We start from the raw sequence: 26,685 nt of genomic DNA on the forward strand, positions 1-26,685 counted from the left end.
TTAGAATCCTTCTTCACTCCGTGATGTGGCAAATAGTGACCATAAATTTTGGCTTGCTCAGGAGGCACCTTTTCTATAAATTTATTAATTAACTGCTCAGCAATTATATCATAATAGGCAGTTAACAATTCTGGTGTCTTACTCAGTTTGCGGAGCTGAGCCTTTAATTGTCCATATGCCATTCTGTAATTGGTGGGCAATTCTGGATGGTTCAGTCTCCACGGAAGTCGTACCCAGTATTGTCCAGATTCAAATTTTACATCTCTGAGTAAAAGAATCATCTGGACTTTCTTCATTTACATTTATTCCAATGCTGTCTAATTCCTACAATTTATGCACTGGCTCAACACCATCCTCTATGGAAGAATTATACTGGGGCACGACTTCATGAGTAAGACACACAGTTATGGTATTCGTAGTTTCCTCTAGTCATGAATTATTATTACTAGGAATCCTACCATACATTACATGGCCTCCTGCAGTCTTCAAAAGGGTGACACCACATTTCTTTACCATACCCTTTACAAAGGAGGCATAATAGTCACTACCTATCAAAATATTTATTGGGCCTACAGAATCATCACTTACCCCAGAAGGTGCTAAATTTACATTATGTGAGTCTTTCTGTAGCTTTACTAAGCCCTACTGTAGATATTTTCTCTGGAAGTCTATCTACAATTACTGCATTAACACGTGTTTTCTCATTGCCCAACCTGACAGTTACATAAACAGTGTCATACAATTGAGCTCTTTTATCTGAGAGAAAACCAGATAATTTTAAAGTTGTGGGATCTCCCATCTGTACTTTCATACCATCAAGACATTTACGTTTTATGAAAGTACGCTGGGATCCTTGGTCTAATAATGCAGTTACATTTTTTGATTAATGCCTTTTATCGTCAATTTTTACCTGTAACACAAGTAAGGCTACTTCAGCAAAACCATCATTATTAACATTAGCAGCAATTTTTACATTAGCCACTGTTGTGTCAGGATTGTCAACATTATCATTATTATCAACATTATCATATAGACCTTTACACATGACTATATGGTGTCTTCCTTTGTGACATTGATAACAGTTGTTTAATTTGGCATGACAATCCTTTACATTGTGATTACCTAGACATCTGATACATCTGCCAAGTTCCTCCAATCTTTCAACTTTATCATTCCATGAATTGTATGCATTGCAATTCTTAGAAAAATGAGTACCCTTGCAAAAGAGACAATCTCTCTTTTCTTTGACTGGTTTCCTATTAACTGGGCTACTCTTAGGAGGGTACTTATTCTTCTTACCTTGTGGAGAATCATTATTTCTGATTCTTGCTACTTGATATGTACCTATGCAACTCTTTTTAGGAAATGAATTTTGATTAACAACATTGGGATAATTTTTCCCTTTGTGAAACTTGACAGATACCTCAGAGTTATTATGTGTTGCATCTTTAAAATGAGTTGGTTGGCTGGTCTGCAACTGCACAATTAATTCTTGTAGACCTAGTCTTATTTCCTCCAGACCAAAATAACGCTTGTGATATTTGTTCGAGAATCATTCAAGTGTTTTACAGCTGAATTTATTCTGTACCATGGTACTCAATAACCAGTCTGATTCTTTCAGATTATATTTATTACTTAAAGTTTTGAGAGTGCTCTCCAGTTTAACTTTAAACTGCTGTAAACCTTTGTAAGTGTGATCTGGAGATTTTAAATTAACAATGATATTCACTAGATCCAACCTACTTTGTTCTGTATTACCATAAGTGACCTTCAACAAGTCAACTACTTCCTTGTAAGAGTCATCTACATTGGGAAAGGCTTGTATGAGTATGTGAGCATCTCCTCTTACCTGTCCTTTGAGGTAAAATAATTTAGTTACACAGGCTAGGTCACTCCTGTCATGCACAGCTGCTTTAAAAATTGACCAAAATTCCTCCCAATTTTCTCCAGGATTAAACACAGGCAAACACAATTCTGGGAGTTTTGGCAAAGACATATTTGTTGGAGCAGACTGACCAACTGCCTGGTTTACACATTTTAATTTATTCAAGGCCTTACTTTTACAAGAAAGAATCTTTTCCTCTAATTCATAATACTGATTAATTATGAGATCTATTTCAGTCTCATCTACACAGTTTACTAATAAATCTCCTTCATATTTGTTGTAATATAATTTGTATGAATCATATCTATTCCCTAAAGCATCTAAATACAATTTTAAATCATCGGTATTCACAGTTTCTTGATTCATTAATTCCAAGCACTTATTATATACCTTGGTTACATGAACTTTTCTAGCGTGCAGTGATGCTTTCTTTGCTCTATATTCCTTATGTTTGTCTTCTATATTAATTTCCTCAATTTCAGCCATGATGCAATGTATTAAATTCATCTTAATAACACTGATTATGTACTAAATTATGCACTTTATAAAGGTAAATAGCACAACTTACCTTTGAATAAATCCTAGCTACCTGAGCTTAGCAATTACATGTAAAAATTGCAATATAAATTTTAAATACACATTAATAATGTTAGCTACACTTGAGCTTAGCAATTTTACATGTAAGAAATTTATATATAAATTTTAAATGTACATTAATACAAACCTTTAGCCTGCCTTGGCTTATAAAAATTATTATACAAATTAATATAAATCCTTGCCAGAATTTGGCATAGCAAAATTAATATTATACACATTAATGTAATTAGCAACACTTGCCTTATCAATTACACATACACTGATATAAATCTTGGCCAGAATTGTCTTATCAAATTAATATTATACAAATTTATATAAACTTAGTCAGACTTGACTTATCAAAATTAATATTGTAATAATTATAATCCACTACACATTAAATAAATTTGTGAACTTAACATCCACCTCCTTCTGTCATTTCACATATAATTATTAAGTAATTAACTAATTAATGACTTCACTAATTACCTCCGGTTCAAGAAGGACCAACGGGGAAATTAAATGTGGAAAATTGCATTTATCTGAATGTAACTAATTATGTACATAACAGTAAATGATAACAAAGATAATTATTATTTATCAATGTTACATAGACAAGTAGGAATTTGGGACACCTAGGTCGCAAAAAATGTCCCCCTTTGGTACCTACTACTGTCATATCCACAAGTTGCTCTGGACCTATTAATTAAATGAAATATACATACACCAGGAATACTGGTAAATATATAAATTTGTGGAATGTATATTAAAAATAATAAATGGTTATATATATATACACAATTACATAACAGAAGGAAAATATATCTTAATATCACTCACCAATTTGACTGGAGATTAATGTGTATCATACTCAGAAAACCTCACTCTAACTAAATCCATAATAATAATGCTGGCCAGAATTACACACAAATCTAGAGAGCTTATCTGAGGTTCCTGGAGCTGTCTTGTCCAGTCGTCTGATATCTCAAGTTATGCAGGAATGAACATCCACCAATTTTGCCTCCTATTTGAGAGACGTCAACACAATTTAACCTCTAGAGCATGAAAAATTCTTCCCCATTACACCAACGTTTGTACAAAATTCAAAACCAAGATGGCGAGTCTCGTCTGCCCAGACGCAGGCTTTCCGTTTTCTATGACATAAATATTATTAAACACAGTATGACCATCTATTTACATACAAATACTGAATTTCTGGAAAATATATACAGTATTTTCCACATCAGCCATATAGTTTGAAAAGTGCCATCAAAACTCCTTTATAATTTCCACAATAATAAATTTAGAAGTGCCATAATAATGGTGTCTCAAGCGTCATAATAATGACTTAACAACTGCTATAATTATGAGTTTCTCAGCATCGACACGATGACATTATATATCTCTGAATATTACCTTTACAGTTACCAACGTAACCGAAGATTACAAGTGTCGTAATGTTGGTATTACTGACGCTAGGAGAATGCAATATTATAATGTTGGTATCACTGACGCTATGAGAATGCAATATTATAATGTTGGTATCACTGACTCTATGAGAATGCAATATTATAATGTTGGTATCACTGACGCTATGAGAATGCAATATTATAATGTTGGTATCACTGACGCTATGAGAATGCAATATTATAATGTTGGTATCACTGACGCTATGAGAATGCAATATTATAATGTTGGTATCACTGACGCTATGAGAATGCAATATTATAATGTTGGTATCACTGACGCTATGAGAATGCAATATTATAATGTTGGTATCACTGACGCTATGAGAATGCAATATTATAATGTTGGTATCACTGACGCTATGAGAATGCAATATTATAATGTTGGTATCACTGACGCTATGAGAATGCAATATTATAATGTTGGTATCACTGACGCTATGAGAATGCAATATTATAATGTTGGTATCACTGACGCTATGAGAATGCAATATTATAATGTTGGTATCACTGACGCTATGAGAATGCAATATTATAATGTTGGTATCACTGACGCTATGAGAATGCAATATTATAATGTTGGTATCACTGACGCTATGAGAATGCAATATTATAATGTTGGTATCACTGACGCTATGAGAATGCAATATTATAATGTTGGTATCACTGACGCTATGAGAATGCAATATTATAATGTTGGTATCACTGACGCTATGAGAATGCAATATTATAATGTTGGTATCACTGACGCTATGAGAATGCAATATTATAATGTTGGTATCACTGACGCTATGAGAATGCAATATTATAATGTTGGTATCACTGACGCTATGAGAATGCAATATTATAATGTTGGTATCACTGACGCTATGAGAATGCAATATTATAATGTTGGTATCACTGACGCTATGAGAATGCAATATTATAATGTTGGTATCACTGACGCTATGAGAATGCAATATTATAATGTTGGTATCACTGACGCTATGAGAATGCAATATTATAATGTTGGTATCACTGACGCTATGAGAATGCAATATTATAATGTTGGTATCACTGACGCTATGAGAATGCAATATTATAATGTTGGTATCACTGACGCTATGAGAATGCAATATTATAATGTTGGTATCACTGACGCTATGAGAATGCAATATTATAATGTTGGTATCACTGACGCTATGAGAATGCAATATTATAATGTTGGTATCACTGACGCTATGAGAATGCAATATTATAATGTTGGTATCACTGACGCTATGAGAACTGACGCTATGAGAATGCAATATTATAATGTTGGTATCACTGACGCTATGAGAATGCAATATTATAATGTTGGTATCACTGACGCTATGAGAATGCAATATTATAATGTTGGTATCACTGACGCTATGAGAATGCAATATTATAATGTCAAGACTGATTGTCTCGTTACTGCTTACCCCCCCCCCCCACACTCTGGCCTTTACAATAAGTTTTGTGTCCTGGGAATACTGGTTGGGTTTAAAGCCTATCTACTAGACGAGGGTTATTAAGGCAACTTAAGTTCTACGCTATTAGTCAAGAATTCCTAAATCCCTAAAATACAGTGAGTAATAATTCACTCTCTCAGCGTATTTATACTGAGAGAAACACACCTGTCGGCTTGTGTTCATGTTGTTGTTGTTTGGTATTCTGTTCTTATGTTGCAGTACTAGTTGTTATTGTTTGGTATTCTGTTCTTATGTTGCAACACTAGTTGTTATTGTTTGGTATTCTGTTCTTATGTTGCAGTACTAGTTGTTGTTGTTTGGTATTCTGTTCTTATGTTGCAACACTAGTTGTTATTGTTTGGGATTCTGTTCTTATGTTGCAGTACTAGTTGTTGTTGTTTGGTATTCTGTTCTTATGTTGCAACACTAGTTGTTATTGTTTGGTATTCTGTTCTTATGTTGCAGTACTAGTTGTTGTTGTTTGGTATTCTGTTCTTATGTTGCAACACTAGTTGTTATTGTTTGGTATTCTGTTCTTATGTTGCAACACTAGTTGTTGTTGTTTGGTATTCTGTTCTTATGTTGCAGTACTAGTTGTTATTGTTTGGTATTCTGTTCTTATGTTGCAGTACTAGTTGTTATTGTTTGGTATTCTGCTCTTATGTTGCAGTACTAGTTCTTATTGTTTGGTATTCTGTTCTTATGTTGCAGTACTAGTTCTTGTTGTTTGGTATTCTGCTCTTATGTTGCAGTACTAGTTCTTATTGTTTGGTATTCTGTTCTTATGTTGCAGTACTAGTTCTTATTGTTTGGTATTCTGTTCTTATGTTGCAACACTAGTTCTTATTGTTTGGTATTCTGTTCTTATGTTGCAGTACTAGTTGTTGTTGTTTGGTATTCTGCAACACTAGTTCTTGTTGTTTGGTATTCTGCTCTTATGTTGCAGTACTAGTTGTTATTGTTTGGTATTCTGTTCTTATGTTGCAACACTAGTTGTTATTGTTTGGTATTCTGTTCTTATGTTGCAACACTAGTTGTTATTGTTTGGTATTCTGTTCTTATGTTGCAACACTAGTTGTTATTGTTTGGTATTCTGTTCTTATGTTGCAACACTAGTTGTTATTGTTTGGTATTCTGTATAGTTCTTATTGTTTGGTATTCTGTTCTTCTGTTCTTATTCTGTTCTTATGTTGCAACACTAGTTGTTGTTGTTTGGTATTCTGTTCTTATGTTGCAACACTAGTTGTTATTGTTTGGTATTCTGTTCTTATGTTGCAGTACTAGTTGTTATTGTTTGGTATTCTGCTCTTATGTTGCAGTACTAGTTCTTATTGTTTGGTATTCTGTTCTTATGTTGCAGTACTAGTTGTTATTGTTTGGTATTCTGTTCTTATGTTGCAACAATAATCAGTAAAGCTTTTGAGGCTGTTGACCACGATAAAGAATTTGATATTATTTACTTAGATTTTAGTAAAGCCTTCGACAGAGTACCTCAGAGTAGTAGTAGTAGTAGTAGTAGTAGTAGTAGTAGTAGTAGTAGTAGTAGTAGTAGTAGTAATGCTAACCCTCAATAAAAATCTCAACATACATAAGAACATAAGAAAGGTATATGAATATGCCCTCGTCTGCTACACCTGACGTTACTATATAAGCGCCAGGATCCTTTGAGGCTTTTATGTTTTTCCAGCTGCTATTGATATATATATAAATATATATATATATATATATATATATATATATATATATATATATATATATATATATATATATATATATATGTATATATATATATATATATATATATATATATATATATCTATATATATGAGAGAGAGAGAGAGAGAGAGAGAGAGAGAGAGAGAGAGAGAGAGAGAGAGAGAGAGAGAGAGAGAGAGAGAGAAAGAGAGAGAGAGATTCTGAAGGATTCTGTACGAGGCACGAGTAGGCTCACACCTTGAGTATGCTCCACTTTCTTGGTTCGCCTGCCCCTCCCCCTCTCATCTGCGACTGCTTGACAGAGTAGAGAACAGAGCAAGACGTCTCATCTCTCGCCTGGATCCATCCTGGATAGATCTGTCATTTCAGCAGAGCCTTCAACACAGGAGGGATGTGGGTGGCCTTACTGTTATGTACAAGGTCAGTATTGTCAAAGTACCACACTTGGATCCACTTCGAGGACAGCATGAAGCAAGCTTCTATACCACAAGACGGGCAGCCAGTAGCAACTTCACTCTGGCTGTACCCTTCTCCATAACATCACTTCATCTGAGATCATTTATTCTGAGAATGATTCGAGTCTGGCTAGGTGTCAGAGTGGGCTCCTGTAACGAGCGGGGTGCCACAGGGATCAGTGCTAGGGTCGGTGCTGTTTCTGGTATTTGTGAACATGACGAAAAGAATAGACTCCGAAGTGTCCCCATTTGCAGATGATGTGACGATGAGAATCATTCAGGACCCTGTACACTGCGTACGTTAGGCCCATATTAGAGTATGCAGCACCAGTTTGGAGCCCTCACCTATCTAAGCATGTAGGGAAACTAGAGAAAGTGCAAAGGTTTGCAACAAGACTAGCCCCGAAGCTAAGGGATATGTCCTACGAGGAAAGGTTAAGGGAAATCGATCTGACGACACTGGAAGACAGGAGAGATAGGAGGGATATGACAACGACATATAAAATACTGAGAGGAATCGACAAGGTGGACAGAGACAGGATGTTCCAGAGATGGGACACAGCAACAAGGGGACACAGTTGAAAGTTGAAGGCTCAGATGTACCACAGGGATGTTAGGAAGTATTTCTTCAGTCACAGAGTTGTAGGAAGTGGAATAGTCTGGGAAGTGATGTAGTGGAAGCAGGATTCATACATAGCTTTAAGGTGAGGTATGATAGAGCTCATAGAGCAGGAAGAGTGACCGAGTAGCGGCTAGTGAAGATGCGGGGCCAGGAGCTGTGACACGACCCCCGCAATCATAACTAGGTGAGTACATTCGTACAGCATTATGATGTCAACGAAATAAAGTCAGTCGATGAAATGAAAATGCTGGCACACAGATGGCCCTCAGCTGGCACACAGATGGCCCTCAGCTGGCACACAGAAGGCCCTCAGCTGGCACACAGATGGCCCTCAGCTGGCACACAGATAGCTCCAACTTCAACCTGTTCCCTACTTGTATGTCTCACAACAATAAAAATGCTTTCAACTGAGCTGATGTAGGTAACAACTCTAAGCTTGTCAATAAAGTTAGGAATCCTTAACTTGCCAATAACTTGTCAATAAAGTTTGGGATCCTTAACCTAACCTTGTCAAACCCTGTGTAAAGAGAGAGAGAGAAAGAGAAAGAGAGAGAGAGAGAGAGAGAGAGAGAGAGAGAGAGAGAGAGAGAGAGAGAGAAGAGAGAGAGAGGGTGGTAGGTAAGTGGGTGCCGGACGGAAGGAGGGTAGGAGGGCAGGAAGAGTCTATATAGTGGTGACTGTCAGGGAGGAGCCAGTTAGAGCTTTGTGCTGAGCTGAGAGACACTGCGCTCCTCTCAACTCTCTCCATTATTGAGTATTTTGACGATTTTGTTCCCTCAGTTTAACAACTCAAGAGAAAACCACAAGTAAGTTCATTAATTACTTTTGTATATGACGTGTATACCTGCAGAGAGTTCCGGGGATATATATATATATATATATATATATATATATATATATATATATATATATATATATATATATATATATATATATATATATATATATATATATATATATATATATATATATATATATATATATATATACATATATATATATATATATACATATATATATTTCCAAACTGTGTGTACGAGTTATCGCTGGTAACTTTCCTATATATAATTTTTCACAAAGGAATGGAACTTTTTTTTTTTAATTCATATAAGTAATTTGTATTTTCGTATAGAATTCACAGCAACGAACAAATTTAGATGCATTTTATTACGGCTTAATTTATTTATATAAAATTTTATGAGTCTAGAAGGATAAATAACATTTATTTAAGACAGTATCAGGCATAATATTCAAACAATGGCAGTATCAGGCACAATATTCAAACAATGACAGTATCAGGCACAATATTCAAACAATGGCAGTATCAGGCACAATATTCAAACAATGACAGTATCAGGCACAATATTCAAACAATGGCAGTATCAGGCACAATATTCAAACAATGGCAGTATCAGGCACAATATTCAAACAATGGCAGTATCAGACACAATATTCAAACAATGACAGTATCAGGCACAATATTCAAACAATGGCAGTATCAGGCATAATATTCAAACAATGGCAGTATCAGGCACAATATTCAAACAATGGCAGTATCAGGCACAATATTCAAACAATGACAGTATCAGGCACAATATTCAAACAATGACAGTATCAGGCACAATATTCAAACAATGACAGTATCAGGCACAATATTCAAACAATGACAGTATCAGGCACAATATTCAAACAATGACAGTATCAGGCACAATATTCAAACAATGGCAGTATCAGGCACAATATTCAAACAATGACAGTATCAGGCACAATATTCAAACAATGGCAGTATCAGGCACAATATTCAAACAATGACAGTATCAGGCACAATATTCAAACAATGACAGTATCAGGCACAATATTCAAACAATGGCAGTATCAGACACAATATTCAAACAATGGCAGTATCAGGCACAATATTCAAACAATGGCAGTATCAGGCACAATATTCAAACAATGGCAGTATCAGGCATAATATTCAAACAATGACAGTATCAGGCACAATATTCAAACAATGGCAGTATCAGGCACAATATTCAAACAATGACAGTATCAGGCACAATATTCAAACAATGGCAGTATCAGGCACAATATTCAAACAATGGCAGTATCAGACACAATATTCAAACAATGGCAGTATCAGGCACAATATTCAAACAATGGCAGTATCAGGCACAATATTCAAACAATGGCAGTATCAGACACAATATTCAAACAATGGCAGTATCAGGCACAATATTCAAACAATGACAGTATCAGGCACAATATTCAAACAATGGCAGTATCAGACACAATATTCAAACAATGGCAGTATCAGGCACAATATTCAAACAATGGCAGTATCAGGCACAATATTCAAACAATGGCAGTATCAGACACAATATTCAAACAATGGCAGTATCAGGCACAATATTCAAACAATGACAGTATCAGGCACAATATTCAAACAATGGCAGTATCAGACACAATATTCAAACAATGGCAGTATCAGGCACAATATTCAAACAATGGCAGTATCAGGCACAATATTCAAACAATGGCAGTATCAGACACAATATTCAAACAATGGCAGTATCAGGCACAATATTCAAACAATGGCAGTATCAGGCACAATATTCAAACAATGGCAGTATCAGGCACAATATTCAAACAATGACAGTATCAGGCACAATATTCAAACAATGACAGTATCAGGCACAATATTCAAACAATGGCAGTATCAGGCACAATATTCAAACAATGGTTTCTTGGCTTTTACTATGAGTTTTAGATTTTATTTTGATTATAAATCCAGACGATTAGTAACCCAGAACAACCCATGTAAGTTACACTGTGTGGCTAGATGTCAAATAAGATCCTTAGGTCTTCTTGGGCACGGTGTGACCCGCAGTAGTCTAACACCCAGACACCTATTTACTGGTAGGTGAATCAGGGCAACAAGTATATGCAAATCAACGTCCCCACTCTCTCCGAGATCGAACCAATGTCTCGTGGGTGAGTCTGAAGCACTACCACTGAGCCACTGGCTGGAGAGAGCAGCAGGGGCACACTGTTTAAAATGCTCGCCACGGGGCCAAGAGATCACTGGAGGAGGTCAACAACACGGTTGAGTCACAAGATATGTTAATGCTTCTTCATTCTTAGGTTGTTAATCAAGTGGAATGATCTTATTGGTGAGGTATGACAGTATGAGTAGGCATGTAAACACGACTCGCTGAGTTTATATTTGTTAAGTACAAAATGATGGTAATGCAAATATAACAAGGTAATATCAGACTTCTGGGACACAGAAATACAAATCATTGCTTAGCAGAAACATGACGTGAGGACACGACATGAAACACGTCAGAGTGCGAGATAGTATAATACTGTATATAATTAACATACATTCATCACATAGCGTATACCTACAGCTAATTCGGATGTAGATAAATATGAGGGACAAAGAATAATGCAGTGTTTATGTAATGACGTATGCAGTTTAACATATCTAACTTATACATGCTTATAATGTATATATGAGGTCAAATACTTGTACACGATGTACACATGAGATCAGTTACATGTGCACACGAGGTTGTGACGTACTAGGGAGTGATGTACGTGCACGCGGCTTGGAGACTTAAACGGGAGAGCTGTTGCACTCTTGCACACAAAGTTATGACGCATACACCAGAAGTTATACTTGCGTGGTTAGAACAGTTACACACATACACAAGGTCATAGCATACACAGCAGATCAGTTAGGTGTTTTCAAAATCTTATAACGTACACACAAACGCAATTGTGTGCACATACAAGGTAATGACGTACACAGTAAAGTAGTTACGTCCAGAGGCAATGTTACAACGTACTCTGGAGAGTACCTCAGACGAGGTAACGACGTACACAGTAGGACATGGACACATAATACGAGGTTATAACGTAAACAAGACAGCAGGTACACATACACACAAAGTTTTGACGTACACAGGCGAGTATCTGCACATCCATACGACGTTTTGATGTAAACAGTAGAGTAGAGACATCCTACATACGAGGTTATGATGTATTCAGTAGAATAGGTACACTTATACGTGATGTATATAAGTGTACCTACTGTATACATACATACGAGATAAGGACGTACACAGGAACACGCAAGATTGCTAACCTTGTGAGTGTTCTGCCAGGCACTCTCATCCTCCCTCCATACCAAAAATACTATGAAATCCATCCTGTGTTCTTGTGTGTTGGAATATGAGAAGAAAATATCCACCCTGTGCATGCAGTTTTTTTCTCACTGTGAAACTAATACACACTAGCCTAGTAAATATTGCCGATGTATCATATTATTGATGATATACAATATTGATGATATGTAATACAGACAGGTTGAAGGATAAAATATGTGCAACACCTGGGTATATTTATTTCCGAAAGGTTTAGCCAGCACAAGACGTTTCATCAATCAAACACAGTTGAATGTAACAGTATAGACGAAAGATGTAATTTCGATGTGAGCAGTTCGTCAGAACTGGTGGGAGGTGGTCAGTCCCTCAAGCATGAGACTTGGGGCAAGAAATTATATTCTGGAGCAGAAGTGAGGTGAAGCAGCTGGAGGTGATGTTACAGGTGAGAGTGGCATGTCAAGAGTTGTAAGAGTCTTTCCCGATGTGGCATGTCTGACATTGTTGCTGTTTGTATGACTGATTCTGTGTGTGGCAGTGACATTCTGTGGCAATGATGCTGTGTGACAATGATACTGTAACAGTGATATTGTATGTGACAGTGATACTGTGTGTGCTTATCTAATTCATCTAATTTTGGTTGCAGTGCTCGAGTCATAGTTCCTGGTCCCACCTTTGCACTGGTCGCTACTAGGTCCACCCTCTCCCTGCTCCATGAAATTAATCATACCTCTTCTTAAAGCTATGTTTGGATCCAGCCTCCATTACATCACTCTCCAGACTGTTCCACATCCTGACAACTCTATGACAGAAGAAATACTTCCTAACATAAGTGTGACTCATCTGATTATTCAACTTCCAGTTGTGGCCCCTTGTTTCCGTGTCCCCTCTCTGGAACATCCTGTCTCTGTCCGCCTTATCTATTCCACGCAGTATCTTGCATGTCTTTATCATGTGTTCCCTTCTGTTCTCCAGTGTCGTCAGTCCGATTTCCCTCAACCTTTCATGGTACGACATTCCCCTGAGCTCTGGAACTAGCCTTGTTGCAAACCTTTGTACTTTCTCTAACTTCTTGACGTGCTTGACCAGGTGTGGGTTCCAAACTGGTGCTGCATACTCCAGTATGTGTGTGTGTGTGTGTGTGTGTGTGTGTGTGTGTGTGTGTGTGTGTTTTTGTGTGTGTGTGTTCACCTGTTTGTATTCATTTGTTTGTGGTTGTATGGATCAAAATTCAGTTCCTCGTCCCTCCTGTCCACTGGCCGATACAGAGTTAACTCTGTCCTGGCCATATCACACTTTCTCATATCTATGTATACCGTATTTTACGATTAACAAAGTCTCCGGTGTCGAGGACTCCCACTAATTCTGACTGGCTAAATTTAAGAAAAAAAAAAGAAACTCGTGCTTAAATTTACATGAAACTGCTTAAAAACCCGCATTAACACTATTAGTTACAAAAATAACACATTATGCATAGCTCTCACTCAACGGTATACAGATAATTATTCTAGATCTGCTAAATACCAATCAACCATCTGTACCTCGGCAGTGTGTAGCTTCTTTCTTGTTGACATTGGTCATGTTCTCTTCTGCTCACTCTCTGGATGCTGCAAGTTGATGCAAATGGCGGTTTTGTGCATTACTACCCTATATCGGTATGTTATTGGAACCCCTTTTAATATACCACAATTTTATTCTTGCTTTTCATGTCTGATATGATCAGTTAATATCGGGATAGTTTGAGGTGTATAAAATTTTATTACCAGTTGGTTTGATGGTAAACAGGTAAACTAGACACCTGGAACTAACCTTAGTCGATCCGACTCCTTCGCCTTAGCTTACATTACTATCTAGTACGGAAACACTTTTCTAGGCGTAAGTTGAGGCCTATGAGTAACGTAAACGTCCAGTAGCACTTGTCAGAACAATCGTTCAACTTATCCAGGTTCATTTGTCTTCCCTGGTCTGCTCCTGCTTATGATTTAATCATTAATTTGAAGTCATCTGCGAACATGGGCACATCTGACTCAATTTCTTATGTACTGGTCCAAAAATTGACCCTTGTGGGACCCCACTCGTCACATTAGCCCATTCTGGCACCTATATGATTAAAAACCAAAAGCTTACTGTTTCTTTCCTTTCAACTATTCCTTGATTCACTGTTATAGTGTAGATGTTTCCTTGTTATTCTTGCTTCTCTAGTTTTTATCCTAGTCTCTTATGAGGTCCTAAATTAAACTATTGTTTTCTCAATCAAAAATATGAAGTTCACAACCCCCCCCTCTCACTCCTGTCTAACTTTCATTATTTTATCATAGAATTCTAGCAGATTTTGTGAGGCAGGATTTACCGTTTCTAGAACCAAGCTGGTTCTTGTCTGTGAAACCTCTCCAGCAGCTCCAGTGCTCTTCTGATAATCTTCTCCAGAATCTTACGTACTGTGACTCTGGCCTATACTTTCATTCTGCCTCTTTGACCGATTTTTTAAATGTCTGGACTTCACTTGCTGTTTCCCAGGCATCTAACTACTGCCCTGTTTCAAATGACTTGAAAATTGCTGCTAATGGTTCACAAAGTTCATGTGGTCCCTCTCTCAGAATCCACCGAGAGAGGTTGTCTGGCCCCATGATCTTCGAAGTAAATGGCTCGCCAAGTAGTTTCTTCACCTCTCATCCCATAGTGTGTATTGTGGCCAGTACTTGTTGGTGCACTCTCCCTCTCTGACTACCAATGTGTGTGTGTACTCACCTATTTGTACTCACCTATTTGTGGTTGCAGGGGTCGAGTCTTAGCTCCTGGCCCCGCCTCTTCACCGGTTGCTACTGGGCCCTCTCTCTCCCCGCTCCATGAGCTTTATCAAATCTCGTCTTAAAACTGTGTATGGTTCCTGCCTCCACTACGTCATTTTCTAGGCTATTCCACTGCCTTACAACTCTATGACTGAAGAAATACTTCCTACTATCTCTCTGACTCATTTGTGTCTTCAACTTCCAATTGTGGCCTCTTGTTTCTGTGTCCCCTCCCTGGAACATCCTGTCTTTGTCCACCTTGTCTATTCCACGCAGTATTTTATATGTCGTTATCATGTCTCCCCTGACCCTCCTGTCCTCCAGTGTCGTCAGGCCGATTTCCCTTAATCTTTCTTCATAGGACATTCCCCTTAGCTCTGGAACTAATCTTGTCGCAAACCTTTGTACTTTCTCTAGTTTCTTGACGTGCTTTATCAAGTGCGGGTTCCAAACAGGTGCTGCATACTCCAGTATGGGCCTGACATACACGGTGTACAGTGTCTTGAATGATTCCTTACTAAGGTATCGGAATGCTGTTCTCAGGTTTGCCAGGCGCCCATATGCTGCAGCAGTTATCTGATTGATGTGTGCTTCCGGAGACATGCTCGGTGTTATACTCACCCCAAGATCTTTCTCCTTGAGTGAGGTTTGCAGTCTTTGGCCACCTAGCCTATACTCTGTCTGTGGTCTTCTGTGCCCTTCCCCTATCTTCATGACTTTGCATTTGGCAGGATTAAATTCGAGAAGCCATTTGCTGGACCAGGTGTCCAGTCTGTCCAGGTCTCTTTGAAGTCCTGCCTGATCCTCATCAGATTTAATTCTCCTCATTAACTTCACATCATCTGCAAACAGGGACACTTCTGAGTCTAACCCTTCCATCATGTCGTTCACATATACCAAAAATAGCACTGGTCCTAGGACCGACCCCTGTGGGACCCCGCTCGTCACAGGTGCCCACTGTGATACATCATTACGTACCATGACTCGTTGTTGCCTCCCTGTCAGGTATTCTCTGATCCATTGCAGTGCCCTTCCTGTTATATGCGCCTGATGCTCTAGCTTCTGCACTAATCTCTTGTGAGGAACTGTGTCAAAGGCCTTCTTGCAGTCCAAGAAGATGCAATCAACCCACCCCTCTCTCTCTTGTCTTACTTCTGTTATTTTATCATAAAACTCCAGAAGGTTTGTGACACAAGATTTGCCTTCCGTGAATCCGTGCTGGTTGGCATTTATACTCTTGTTTCGTTCCAGGTGCTCCACCACTCTCCTTCTGATAATCTTCTCCATAATTTTGCATACTATACACGTCAATGACACAGGTCTATAGTTTAGTGCCTCTTTTCTGTCTCCTTTTTTAAAAATGGGAACTACATTTGCCGTCTTCCATACCTCAGGTAGTTGCCCAGTTTCCAGGGACGTGTTGAAGATTGTGGTAAGTGGCACGCACAACATATCTGCTCCCTCTCTAAGGACCCACGGGGAGATGTTGTCCGGTCCCATTGCCTTTGAGGTATCGATGTCCCTTAGCAGTTTCTTCACCTCCTCCTCATCTGTATGTATGTCGTCCAACACTTGTTGGTGTATTCCTTGCTGGTGTCCCCATCTGGTCTGTCCCCCCAGAGTCCTTCCTGTCTCTACTGTAAATACTTCCTTAAATCTTGTGTTGAGCTCCTCACATACCTCTTGATCGTTTCTTGTGAGTTCTCCACCTTCTTTCCTCAGCCTTATCACCTGGTCCTTGACTGTTGTCTTCCTCCTAATGTGGCTATACAGCAGTTTCGGGTCAGATTTGACTTTCGATGCTATGTCATTTTCATACTGTCGCTGGGCCTCCCTCCTTATCTGTGCATACTCGTTTCTGGCTCTTCTACTAATCTCCTTGTTTTCCTGGGTCCTATGCCTCCTGTACCTTTTCCATTCTCTGTTGCACTTAGTTTTTGCCTCCCTACACCTTCGGGTAAACCAAGGACTCGTTTTGGTCTTCCTATTATTTCTGTTTCCCTTGGGAACAAAACTTTCCTCTGCCTCCTTGCCCTTTGTTGCCACATATTCCATCATCTCGTTTACTGATTTTCCTACCATTTCTCTGTCCCACTGAACCTCCTGCAGGAAGTTTCTCATACCTGTGTAGTCCCCCCTTTTATAGTTTGGCCTGTCCCCTTCAGTTCCTGTTACCTTCTCCACTTGTAACTCTACTATATAGTCAAAACTCAGAACCACATGATCGCTAGCTCCAAGGGGCCTCTCGTAAGTGATGTCCTCAATGTCTGAACTGCTCAGGGTGAACACAAGATCCAGTCTTGCTGGTTCATCCTCCCCTCTCTCTCTGGTTGTGTCCTTGACATGTTGATGCATGAGGTTTTCAAGTACCACATCCATCATCTTGGCTCTCCATGTTTCGGGACCCCCATGTGGCTCCAGGTTTTCCCAGTCGATCTCCCTGTGGTTGAAATCGCCCATTACCAGTAACTTTGCTCTGCTCGAGTGTGTGTGTGTGTGTGTGTGTGTGTGTGTGTGTGTGTGTGTGTGTGTGTGTGTGTGTGTGTGTGTGTGAGACAGTGGTACCCTGAGGTGACAGTGATACTGTGTTGATGACAGTGATACTGTGTTGATGACAGTGATACTGTGTTGATGACAGTGATGCTGTGCTAATGACAGTGATACTGTGTTGATGACAGTGATACTGTGTTGATGACAGTGTTACTGTGTTGATGACAGTGATACTGTGTTGATGACAGTGATACTGTGTTGATGACAGTGATACTGTGTTGATGACAGTGATACTGTGTTGATGACAGTGATACTGTGTTGATGACAGTGATACTGTGTTGATGACAGTGATACTGTGTTGATGACAGTGTTACTGTGTTGATGACAGTAATACTGTGTTGATGACAGTGATACTGTGTTGATGACAGTGATACTGTGTTGATGACAGTGATACTGTGTTGATGACAGTGATACTGTGTTGATGACAGTGATACTGTGTTGATGACAGTGATACTGTGTTGATGACAGTGATACTGTGTTAATGACTGTGATACCATGCGGACGAAAGTGATAGCGTGAACGTTGATAGTGTGCGAGAGTGATGTGCTCGGGTAGATGGGAGACTCAGTCACATGGCAACAAGTTGCATGAACTCCGCTAATATATTATTCTTTAGCTCAGATAAAACACGTAACTTCACACATCAGCAGCCGAGGGAAACATTCCGATGAAATGCGTAGACACTTGGTAGTTCCAAGAAATCTCACACACGCACATTCACACGCATACATACACGCACGCACACGCTCTCTCTCTCTCTCTCTCTCTCTCTCTCTGTCCCTGTCACTCTGTCACTTGGCTGTGTCCTTCTATGAGGATACATAAATGGTACCTACCTGGAGTACACCTGGAGTACACCTGGAGTACACCTGGAGTACACCTGGAGTACACCTGGAGTACACCTGGAGTACACCTGGAGTACACCTGGAGAGTGTGCCGGCGGTCAGACTCCCGCGGCCTCGGCCCATGACCAGGCCTTGTGGTGGATCAGGTCCTGATCAACCAGGTAGTTACTATCGGCCATACGTAATCCAGTGTATGAACCACAGCCTGGTTGGTCAGGTGCTGACTTTAATTATCTGTCCAGTTCCTTCTTGAAGACAGCTAGGAATCTATTCTTAATTCCCCTTAATTCTGACACTTAAATTCTTTGTGTTTCCTGAGTCCTGTATCATTCATTTAAGTTACGTTCAATATTTAGTACAGCTTTAGCCAGTGCTGCTTCCTGTGTGCCAGGAAGACCTGTCACTTTGAGAAGCTCTGTGATTCTTTGCCATCACCTATAAATGGAGCGTCTCTTTCTAGTTTACTTCCGTTATCTTTCCTTAATCATACCTCAGTGCCACACACATCCTTTGTAAACAGTTTGAAGAGTTATTGCAGACGCTAATGTAGCTGAAAATCTCATTTGATTCCTGGCAGTTCGCATGAAATATCGGTATTGTGATGTCCTAACATCTAGAGGTTTGCCGGTCTGTCCTACTTGCTCGAACCCATGTTCCATATATATATATATATATATATATATATATATATATATATATATATATATATATATATATATATATATATATATTGACGAATAGGTAAAATTGGTCAAATAGCAAGAACTCATTTAAAATTAAGCCCTTTCTAAAAAAAATTCTTATACATTTAAAGATACATTTTATCATTTATGTTAGAGTAATAATTAATAATTTTGTACCAAAAGAACCGTAGAAAACTTACCTAATCTTATTACAACAAGCGCAATTAATTTTAGCCTAATCCAACTAAATATATTTGAGATAAGTTTATATTAATTTAATAATAAACAAACATAATGAAATATATCTTTTTCGTTAGGTTCAGAATGATTTTTTCGAGAAATTATTGCAAACACAAATTTTCGCTTCCCTTATTCGGCAAGAGGAGTGTTGCTATTTAACCCGAAATCGTAAGTATTACCTATTCGGCGTGACACACATACTCATATATATATATATATATATATATATATATATATATATATATATATATATATATATATATATATATATATATATATATATATATATATATTACATATACTATATGTACAGCCTCTCCTCACTTAGTGACATATTCGCTTACCGACGCCTCGGACTTACGACTGCCTCTCTGACCAGTATTCATACCTAAATATATATTAGAGCTGATTTATTCTACTGTTTCTTTCAATATACATAACACTATTTGTACAAACATTTCAAAATATACCATAAACGTTATAAATGGTACAAAGTGACATTAAAACATCAAAGATGGTTGACACACTACCATTATAGTATACTCCTCACTTAGTGACGAATTCGTTTAATCACGTAGTCTTAGAAATGGAACTCCGTCGTTCAGTGAGGAGAGGCTGTACATGTGCGTGTGTGTACTCACCAATTTATGGTTGCAGAGGTCGAGACTTAGCTCCTGGCCCCGCCTCTTCACTGGCCGTTACTACTGTGTATGTGTGGGTGTGTACAGAGAGAAGTAATAATCGCGAACAGGTAATATAAAAAGTAGAAACAAGCAAAAGTATATACACAGAAAGATGAAGACCAACACCATTAGAACCCAGGTTAGTCGCTCTCCATGAGTGTGGCTCAGCTTCCTGGGTGGGAGGTCACTGTGTGGCTCAGCTTCCTGGGTGGGAGGTCACTGTGTGGCTCAGCTTCCTGGGTGGGAGGTCACTGTGTGGCTCAGCTTCCTGGGTGGGAGGTCACTGTGTGGCTCAGCTTCCTGGGTGGGAGGTCACTGTGTGTGGCTCAGCTTCCTGGGTGGGAGGTCACTGTGTGGCTCAGCTTCCTGGGTGGGAGGTCACTGTGTGGCTCAGCTTCCTGGGTGGGAGGTCACTGTGTGGCTCAGCTTCCTGGGTGGGAGGTCACTGTGTGGCTCAGCTTCCTGGGTGGGAGGTCACTGTGTGGCTCAGCTTCCTGGGTGGGAGGTCACTGTGTGGCTCAGCTTCCTGGGTGGGAGGTCACTGTGTGGCTCAGCTTCCTGGGTGGGAGGTCACTGTCACTGTGTGGCTCAGCTTCCTGGGTGGGAGGTCACTGTGAGTGTGGCTCAGCTTCCTGGGTGGTGAGGCTTCCTGGGTTACTGAGAGTGTGGCTCAGCTTCCTGGGTGGGAGGTCACTGTGTGGCTCAGCTTCCTGGGTGGGAGGTCACTGTGTGGCTCAGCTTCCTGGGTGGGAGGTCACTGTGTGGCTCAGCTTCCTGGGTGGGAGGTCACTGTGTGGCTCAGCTTCCTGGGTGGGAGGTCACTGTGTGGCTCAGCTTCCTGGGTGGGAGGTCACTGTGTGGCTCAGCTTCCTGGGTGGGAGGTCACTGTGGGCTCAGCTTCCTGGGTGGGACTGTGTGGCTCAGCTTCCTGGGTGGGAGGTCACTGTGTGGCTCAGCTTCCTGGGTGGGAGGTCACTGTGTGGCTCAGCTTCCTGGGTGGGAGGTCACTGTGTGGCTCAGCTTCCTGGGTGGGAGGTCACTGGGTGTGTGGCTCAGCTTCCTGGGTGGGAGGTCACTGTGTGGCTCAGCTTCCTGGGTGGGAGGTCACTGTGTGGCTCAGCTTCCTGGGTGGGAGGTCACTGTGTGGCTCAGCTTCCTGGGTGGGAGGTCACTGTGTGGCTCAGCTTCCTGGGTGGGAGGTCACTGTGTGGCTCAGCTTCCTGGGTGGGAGGTCACTGTGTGGCTCAGCTTCCTGGGTGGGAGGTCACTGTGTGGCTCAGCTTCCTGGGTTCACTGTGTGGCTCAGCTTCCTGGGTGGGAGGTCACTGTGTGGCTCAGCTTCCTGGGTGGGAGGTCACTGTGTGGCTCAGCTTCCTGGGTGGGAGGTCACTGTGTGGCTCAGCTTCCTGGGTGGGAGGTCACTGTGTGGCTCAGCTTCCTGGGTGGGAGGTCACTGTGTGGCTCAGCTTCCTGGGTGGGAGGTCACTGTGTGGCTCAGCTTCCTGGGTGGGAGGTCACTGTGTGGCTCAGCTTCCTGGGTGGGAGGTCACTGTGTGGCTCAGCTTCCTTCACTGGCTCAGCTTCCTGGGTGGGAGGTCACTGTGTGGCTCAGCTTCCTGGGTGGGAGGTCACTGTGTGGCTCAGCTTCCTGGGTGGGAGGTCACTGTGTGGCTCAGCTTCCTGGGTGGGAGGTCACTGTGTGGCTCAGCTTCCTGGGTGGGAGGTCACTGTGTGGCTCAGCTTCCTGGGTGGGAGGTCACTGTGTGGCTCAGCTTCCTGGGTGGGAGGTCACTGTGTGGCTCAGCTTCCTGGGTGGGAGGTCACTGTGTGGCTCAGCTTCCTGGGTGGGAGGTCACTGTGTGGCTCAGCTTCCTGGGTGGGAGGTCACTGTGTGGCTCAGCTTCCTGGGTGGGAGGTCACTGTGTGGCTCAGCTTCCTGGGTGGGAGGTCACTGTGTGGCTCAGCTTCCTGGGTGGGAGGTCACTGTGTGGCTCAGCTTCCTGGGTGGGAGGTCACTGTGTGGCTCAGCTTCCTGGGTGGGAGGTCACTGTGTGGCTCAGCTTCCTGGGTGGGAGGTCACTGTGTGGCTCAGCTTCCTGGGTGGGAGGTCACTGTGTGGCTCAGCTTCCTGGGTGGGAGGTCACTGTGTGGCTCAGCTTCCTGGGTGGGAGGTCACTGTGTGGCTCAGCTTCCTGGGTGGGAGGTCACTGTGTGGCTCAGCTTCCTGGGTGGGAGGTCACTGTGTGGCTCAGCTTCCTGGGTGGGAGGTCACTGTGTGGCTCAGCTTCCTGGGTGGGAGGTCACTGTGTGGCTCAGCTTCCTGGGTGGGAGGTCAGCTTCCTGGGTGGGAGGTCACTGTGTGGCTCAGCTTCCTGGGTGGGAGGTCACTGTGTGTGGCTCAGCTTCCTGGGTGGGAGGTCACTGTGTGGCTCAGCTTCCTGGGTGGGAGGTCACTGTGTGGCTCAGCTTCCTGGGTGGGAGGTCACTGTGTGGCTCAGCTTCCTGGGTGGGAGGTCACTGTGTGGCTCAGCTTCCTGGGTGGGAGGTTACTGTGAGTGTGGCTCAGCTTCCTGGGTGGGAGGTCACTGTGTGGCTCAGCTTCCTGGGTGGGAGGTCACTGTGTGGCTCAGCTTCCTGGGTGGGAGGTCACTGTGTGGCTCAGCTTCCTGGGTGGGAGGTCACTGTGTGGCTCAGCTTCCTGGGTGGGAGGTCACTGTGTGGCTCAGCTTCCTGGGTGGGAGGTCACTGTGAGTGTGGCTCAGCTTCCTGGGTGGGAGGTCACTGTGTGGCTCAGCTTCCTGGGTGGGAGGTCACTGTGTGGCTCAGCTTCCTGGGTGGGAGGTCACTGTGTGGCTCAGCTTCCTGGGTGGGAGGTTACTGTGTGGCTCAGCTTCCTGGGTGGGAGGTCACTGTGAGTGTGGCTCAGCTTCCTGGGTGGGAGGTCACTGTGAGTGTGGCTCAGCTTCCTGGGTCGGAGGTTACTGTGTGGCTCAGCTTCCTGGGTGGGCGGTTACTGTGTGGCTCAGCTTCCTGGGTGGGAGGTCACTGTGAGTGTGGCTCAGCTTCCTGGGTGGGAGGTCACTGTGAGTGTGGCTCAGCTTCCTGGGTGGGAGGTCACTGTGAGCGTGGCTCAGCTTCCTGGGTGGGAGGTCACTGTGAGTGTGGCTCAGCTTCCTGGGTGGGAGGTCACTGTGAGTGTGGCTCAGCTTCCTGGGTGGGAGGTCACTGTGAGTGTGGCTCAGCTTCCTGGGTGGGAGGTCACTGTGAGTGTGGCTCAGCTTCCTGGGTGGGAGGTCACTGTGAGTGTGGCTCAGCTTCCTGGGTGGGAGGTCACTGTGAGTGTGGCTCAGCTTCCTGGGTGGGAGGTCACTGTGAGTGTGGCTCAGCTTCCTGGGTGGGAGGTCACTGTGAGTGTGGCTCAGCTTCCTGGGTGGGAGGTCACTGTGAGTGTGGCTCAGCTTCCTGGGTGGGAGGTCACTGTGAGTGTGGCTCAGCTTCCTGGGTCGGAGGTTACTGTGTGGCTCAGCTTCCTGGGTGGGAGGTTACTGTGTGGCTCAGCTTCCTGGGTGGGAGGTCACTGTGAGTGTGGCTCAGCTTCCTGGGTGGGAGGTCACTGTGAGTGTGGCTCAGCTTCCTGGGTGGGAGGTCACTGTGAGTGTGGCTCAGCTTCCTGGGTGGGAGGTGTGAGTGTGGCTCAGCTTCCTGGGTGGGAGGTCACTGTGAGTGTGGCTCAGCTTCCTGGGTGGGAGGTCCCTGTGAGTGTGGCTCAGCTTCCTGGGTGGGAGGTCCCTGTGAGTGTGGCTCAGCTTCCTGGGTGGGAGGTCCCTGTGAGTGTGGCTCAGCTTCCTGGGTGGGAGGTCACTGTGAGTGTGGCTCAGCTTCCTGGGTGGGAGGTCACTGTGAGTGTGGCTCAGCTTCCTGGGTGGGAGGTCACTGTGAGTGTGGCTCAGCTTCCTGGGAGGGAGGTCACTGTGAGCGTGGCTCAGCTTCCTCGGCGGGAGGTCACTGTGAGTGTGGCTCAGCTTCCTGGGTGGGAGGTTACTGTGTGGCTCAGCTTCCTGGGTGGGAGGTCACTGTGAGTGTGGCTCAGCTTCCTGGGTGGGAGGTCACTGTGAGTGTGGCTCAGCTTCCTGGGTCGGAGGTTACTGTGTGGCTCAGCTTCCTGGGTGGGAGGTCACTGTGTGGCTCAGCTTCCTGGGTGGGAGGTCACTGTGTGGCTCAGCTTCCTGGGTGGGAGGTCACTGTGTGGCTCAGCTTCCTGGGTGGGAGGTCACTGTGTGGCTCAGCTTCCTGGGTGGGAGGTCACTGTGAGTGTGGCTCAGCTTCCTGGGTGGGAGGTTACTGTGTGGCTCAGCTTCCTGGGTGGGAGGTCACTGTGTGGCTCAGCTTCCTGGGTGGGAGGTCACTGTGTGGCTCAGCTTCCTGGGTGGGAGGTCACTGTGTGGCTCAGCTTCCTGGGTGGGAGGTCACTGTGTGGCTCAGCGTCCTGGGTGGGAGGTCACTGTGTGGCTCAGCTTCCTGGGTGGGAGGTCACTGTGTGGCTCAGCTTCCTGGGTGGGAGGTCACTGTGTGGCTCAGCTTCCTGGGTGGGAGGTCACTGTGTGGCTCAGCTTCCTGGGTGGGAGGTCACTGTGTGGCTCAGCTTCCTGGGTGGGAGGTCACTGTGAGTGTGGCTCAGCTTCCTGGGTGGGAGGTCACTGTGAGTGTGGCTCAGCTTCCTGGGTGGGAGGTCACTGTGAGTGTGGCTCAGCTTCCTGGGTGGGAGGTCACTGTGAGTGTGGCTCAGCTTCCTGGGTGGGAGGTTACTGTGAGTGTGGCTCAGCTTCCTGGGTGGGAGGTCACTGTGTGGCTCAGCTTCCTGGGTGGGAGGTCACTGTGTGGCTCGGCTTCCTGGGTGGGAGGTCACTGTGTGGCTCAGCTTCCTTGGTGGGAGGTCACTGTGTGGCTCAGCTTCCTGGGTGAGGTCACTGTGAGTGTGGCTCAGCTTCCTGGGCGGGAGGTCACTGTGAGTGTGGCTCAGCTTCCTGGGCGGGAGGTCACTGTGAGTGTGGCTCAGCTTCCTGGGTGGGAGGTCACTGTGTGGCTCAGCTTCCTGGGTGGGAGGTCACTGTGAGTGTGGCTCAGCTTCCTGGGTGGGAGGTCACTGTGAGTGTGGCTCAGCTTCCTGGGTGGGAGGTTACTGTGTGGCTCAGCTTCCTGGGTGGGAGGTCACTGTGAGTGTGGCTCAGCTTCCTGGGTCGGAGGTCACTGTGAGTGTGGCTCAGCTTCCTGGGTGGGAGGTCACTGTGAGTGTGGCTCAGCTTCCTGGGTGGGAGGTCACTGTGAGTGTGGCTCAGCTTCCTGGGTGGGAGGTCACTGTGAGCGTGGCTCAGCTTCCTGGGCGGGAGGTCACTGTGAGTGTGGCTCAGCTTCCTGGGCGGGAGGTCACTGTGAGTGTGGCTCAGCTTCCTGGGTGGGAGGTCACTGTGTGGCTCAGCTTCCTGGGTGGGAGGTCACTGTGAGTGTGGCTCAGCTTCCTGGGTGGGAGGTCACTGTGAGTGTGGCTCAGCTTCCTGGGTGGGAGGTCACTGTGAGTGTGGCTCAGCTTCCTGGGTGGGAAGTTACTGTGAGTGTGGCTCAGCTTCCTGGGTGGGAGGTCACTGTGAGTGTGGCTCAGCTTCCTGGGTGGGAGGTTACTGTGTGGCTCAGCTTCCTGGTGGGAGGTCACTGTGAGTGTGGCTCAGCTTCCTGGGTGGGAGGTCACTGTGAGTGTGGCTCAGCTTCCTGGGTGAGAGGTCAATGTGAGCGTGGCTCAGCTTCCTGGGTGGGAGGTCACTGTGTGTGGCTCAGCTTCCTAGGTGGGAGGTCACTGTGAGTGTGGCTCAGCTTCCTGGGTAGGAGGTCAGGTTGTGTGTGGCTCAGCTTCCTGGGTGTGGCTCAGCTTCCTGGGTGGGAGGTCACTGTGAGTGTGGCTCAGCTTCCTGGGTGGGAGGTCACTGTGAGTGTGGCTCAGCTTCCTGGATGGGAGGTCACTGTGAGTGTGGCTCAGCTTCCTGGGTGGGAGGTCACTGTGAGTGTGGCTCAGCTTCCTGGGAGGGAGGTCACTGTGTGTGGCTCAGCTTCCTTGGTGGGAGGTCACTGTGAGTGTGGCTCAGCTTCCTGGGTGGGAGGTCACCATGAGTGTGGCTCAGCTTCCTGGGTGGGAGGTCACTGTAAGTGTGGCTCAGCTTCCTGGGTGGGAGGTCACTGTGAGTGTGGCTCAGCTTCCTGGGCGGGAGGTCACTGTGAGTGTGGCTCAGCTTCCTGGGAGGGAGGTCACTGTGTGTGGCTCAGCTTCCTGGGTGGGAGGTCACTGTGAGTGTGGCTCAGCTTCCTGGGTGGGAGGTCACTGTGAGTGTGGCTCAGCTTCCTGGGTGGGAGGTCACTGTGAGTGTGGCTCAGCTTCCTGGGTGGGAGGTCACTGTGAGTGTGGCTCAGCTTCCTGGGTGGGAGGTCACTGTGAGTGTGGCTCAGCTTCCTGGGTGGGAGGTCACTGTGAGTGTGGCTCAGCTTCCTGGG

The 26,685-nt window shown here is 43.9% G+C and overlaps 1 protein-coding gene across 2 annotated transcripts in view; it reads left to right on the forward strand.

Annotated features, from left to right (window-relative positions):
- Nucleotides 1-8,859: 8,859 nt before the first annotated feature.
- LOC128700942 (apolipoprotein D) overlaps nt 8,860-26,685 on the forward strand; it is a 145,319-nt gene continuing 127,493 nt past the window's right edge. For both annotated transcript variants that reach the window (XM_070080375.1, XM_070080374.1), the window contains exon 1: nt 8,860-8,998. In XM_070080375.1, coding sequence (XP_069936476.1) covers nt 8,998 — 1 coding nt within the window. In that variant the 5' untranslated portion in view covers nt 8,860-8,997. The remainder of the gene's footprint in view (nt 8,999-26,685) is intronic.

This window comes from Cherax quadricarinatus, unplaced genomic scaffold, assembly GCF_038502225.1.
Source record: "Cherax quadricarinatus isolate ZL_2023a unplaced genomic scaffold, ASM3850222v1 Contig365, whole genome shotgun sequence".
In the NCBI taxonomy this organism is placed as follows: Eukaryota; Metazoa; Arthropoda; class Malacostraca; order Decapoda; family Parastacidae; genus Cherax; species Cherax quadricarinatus.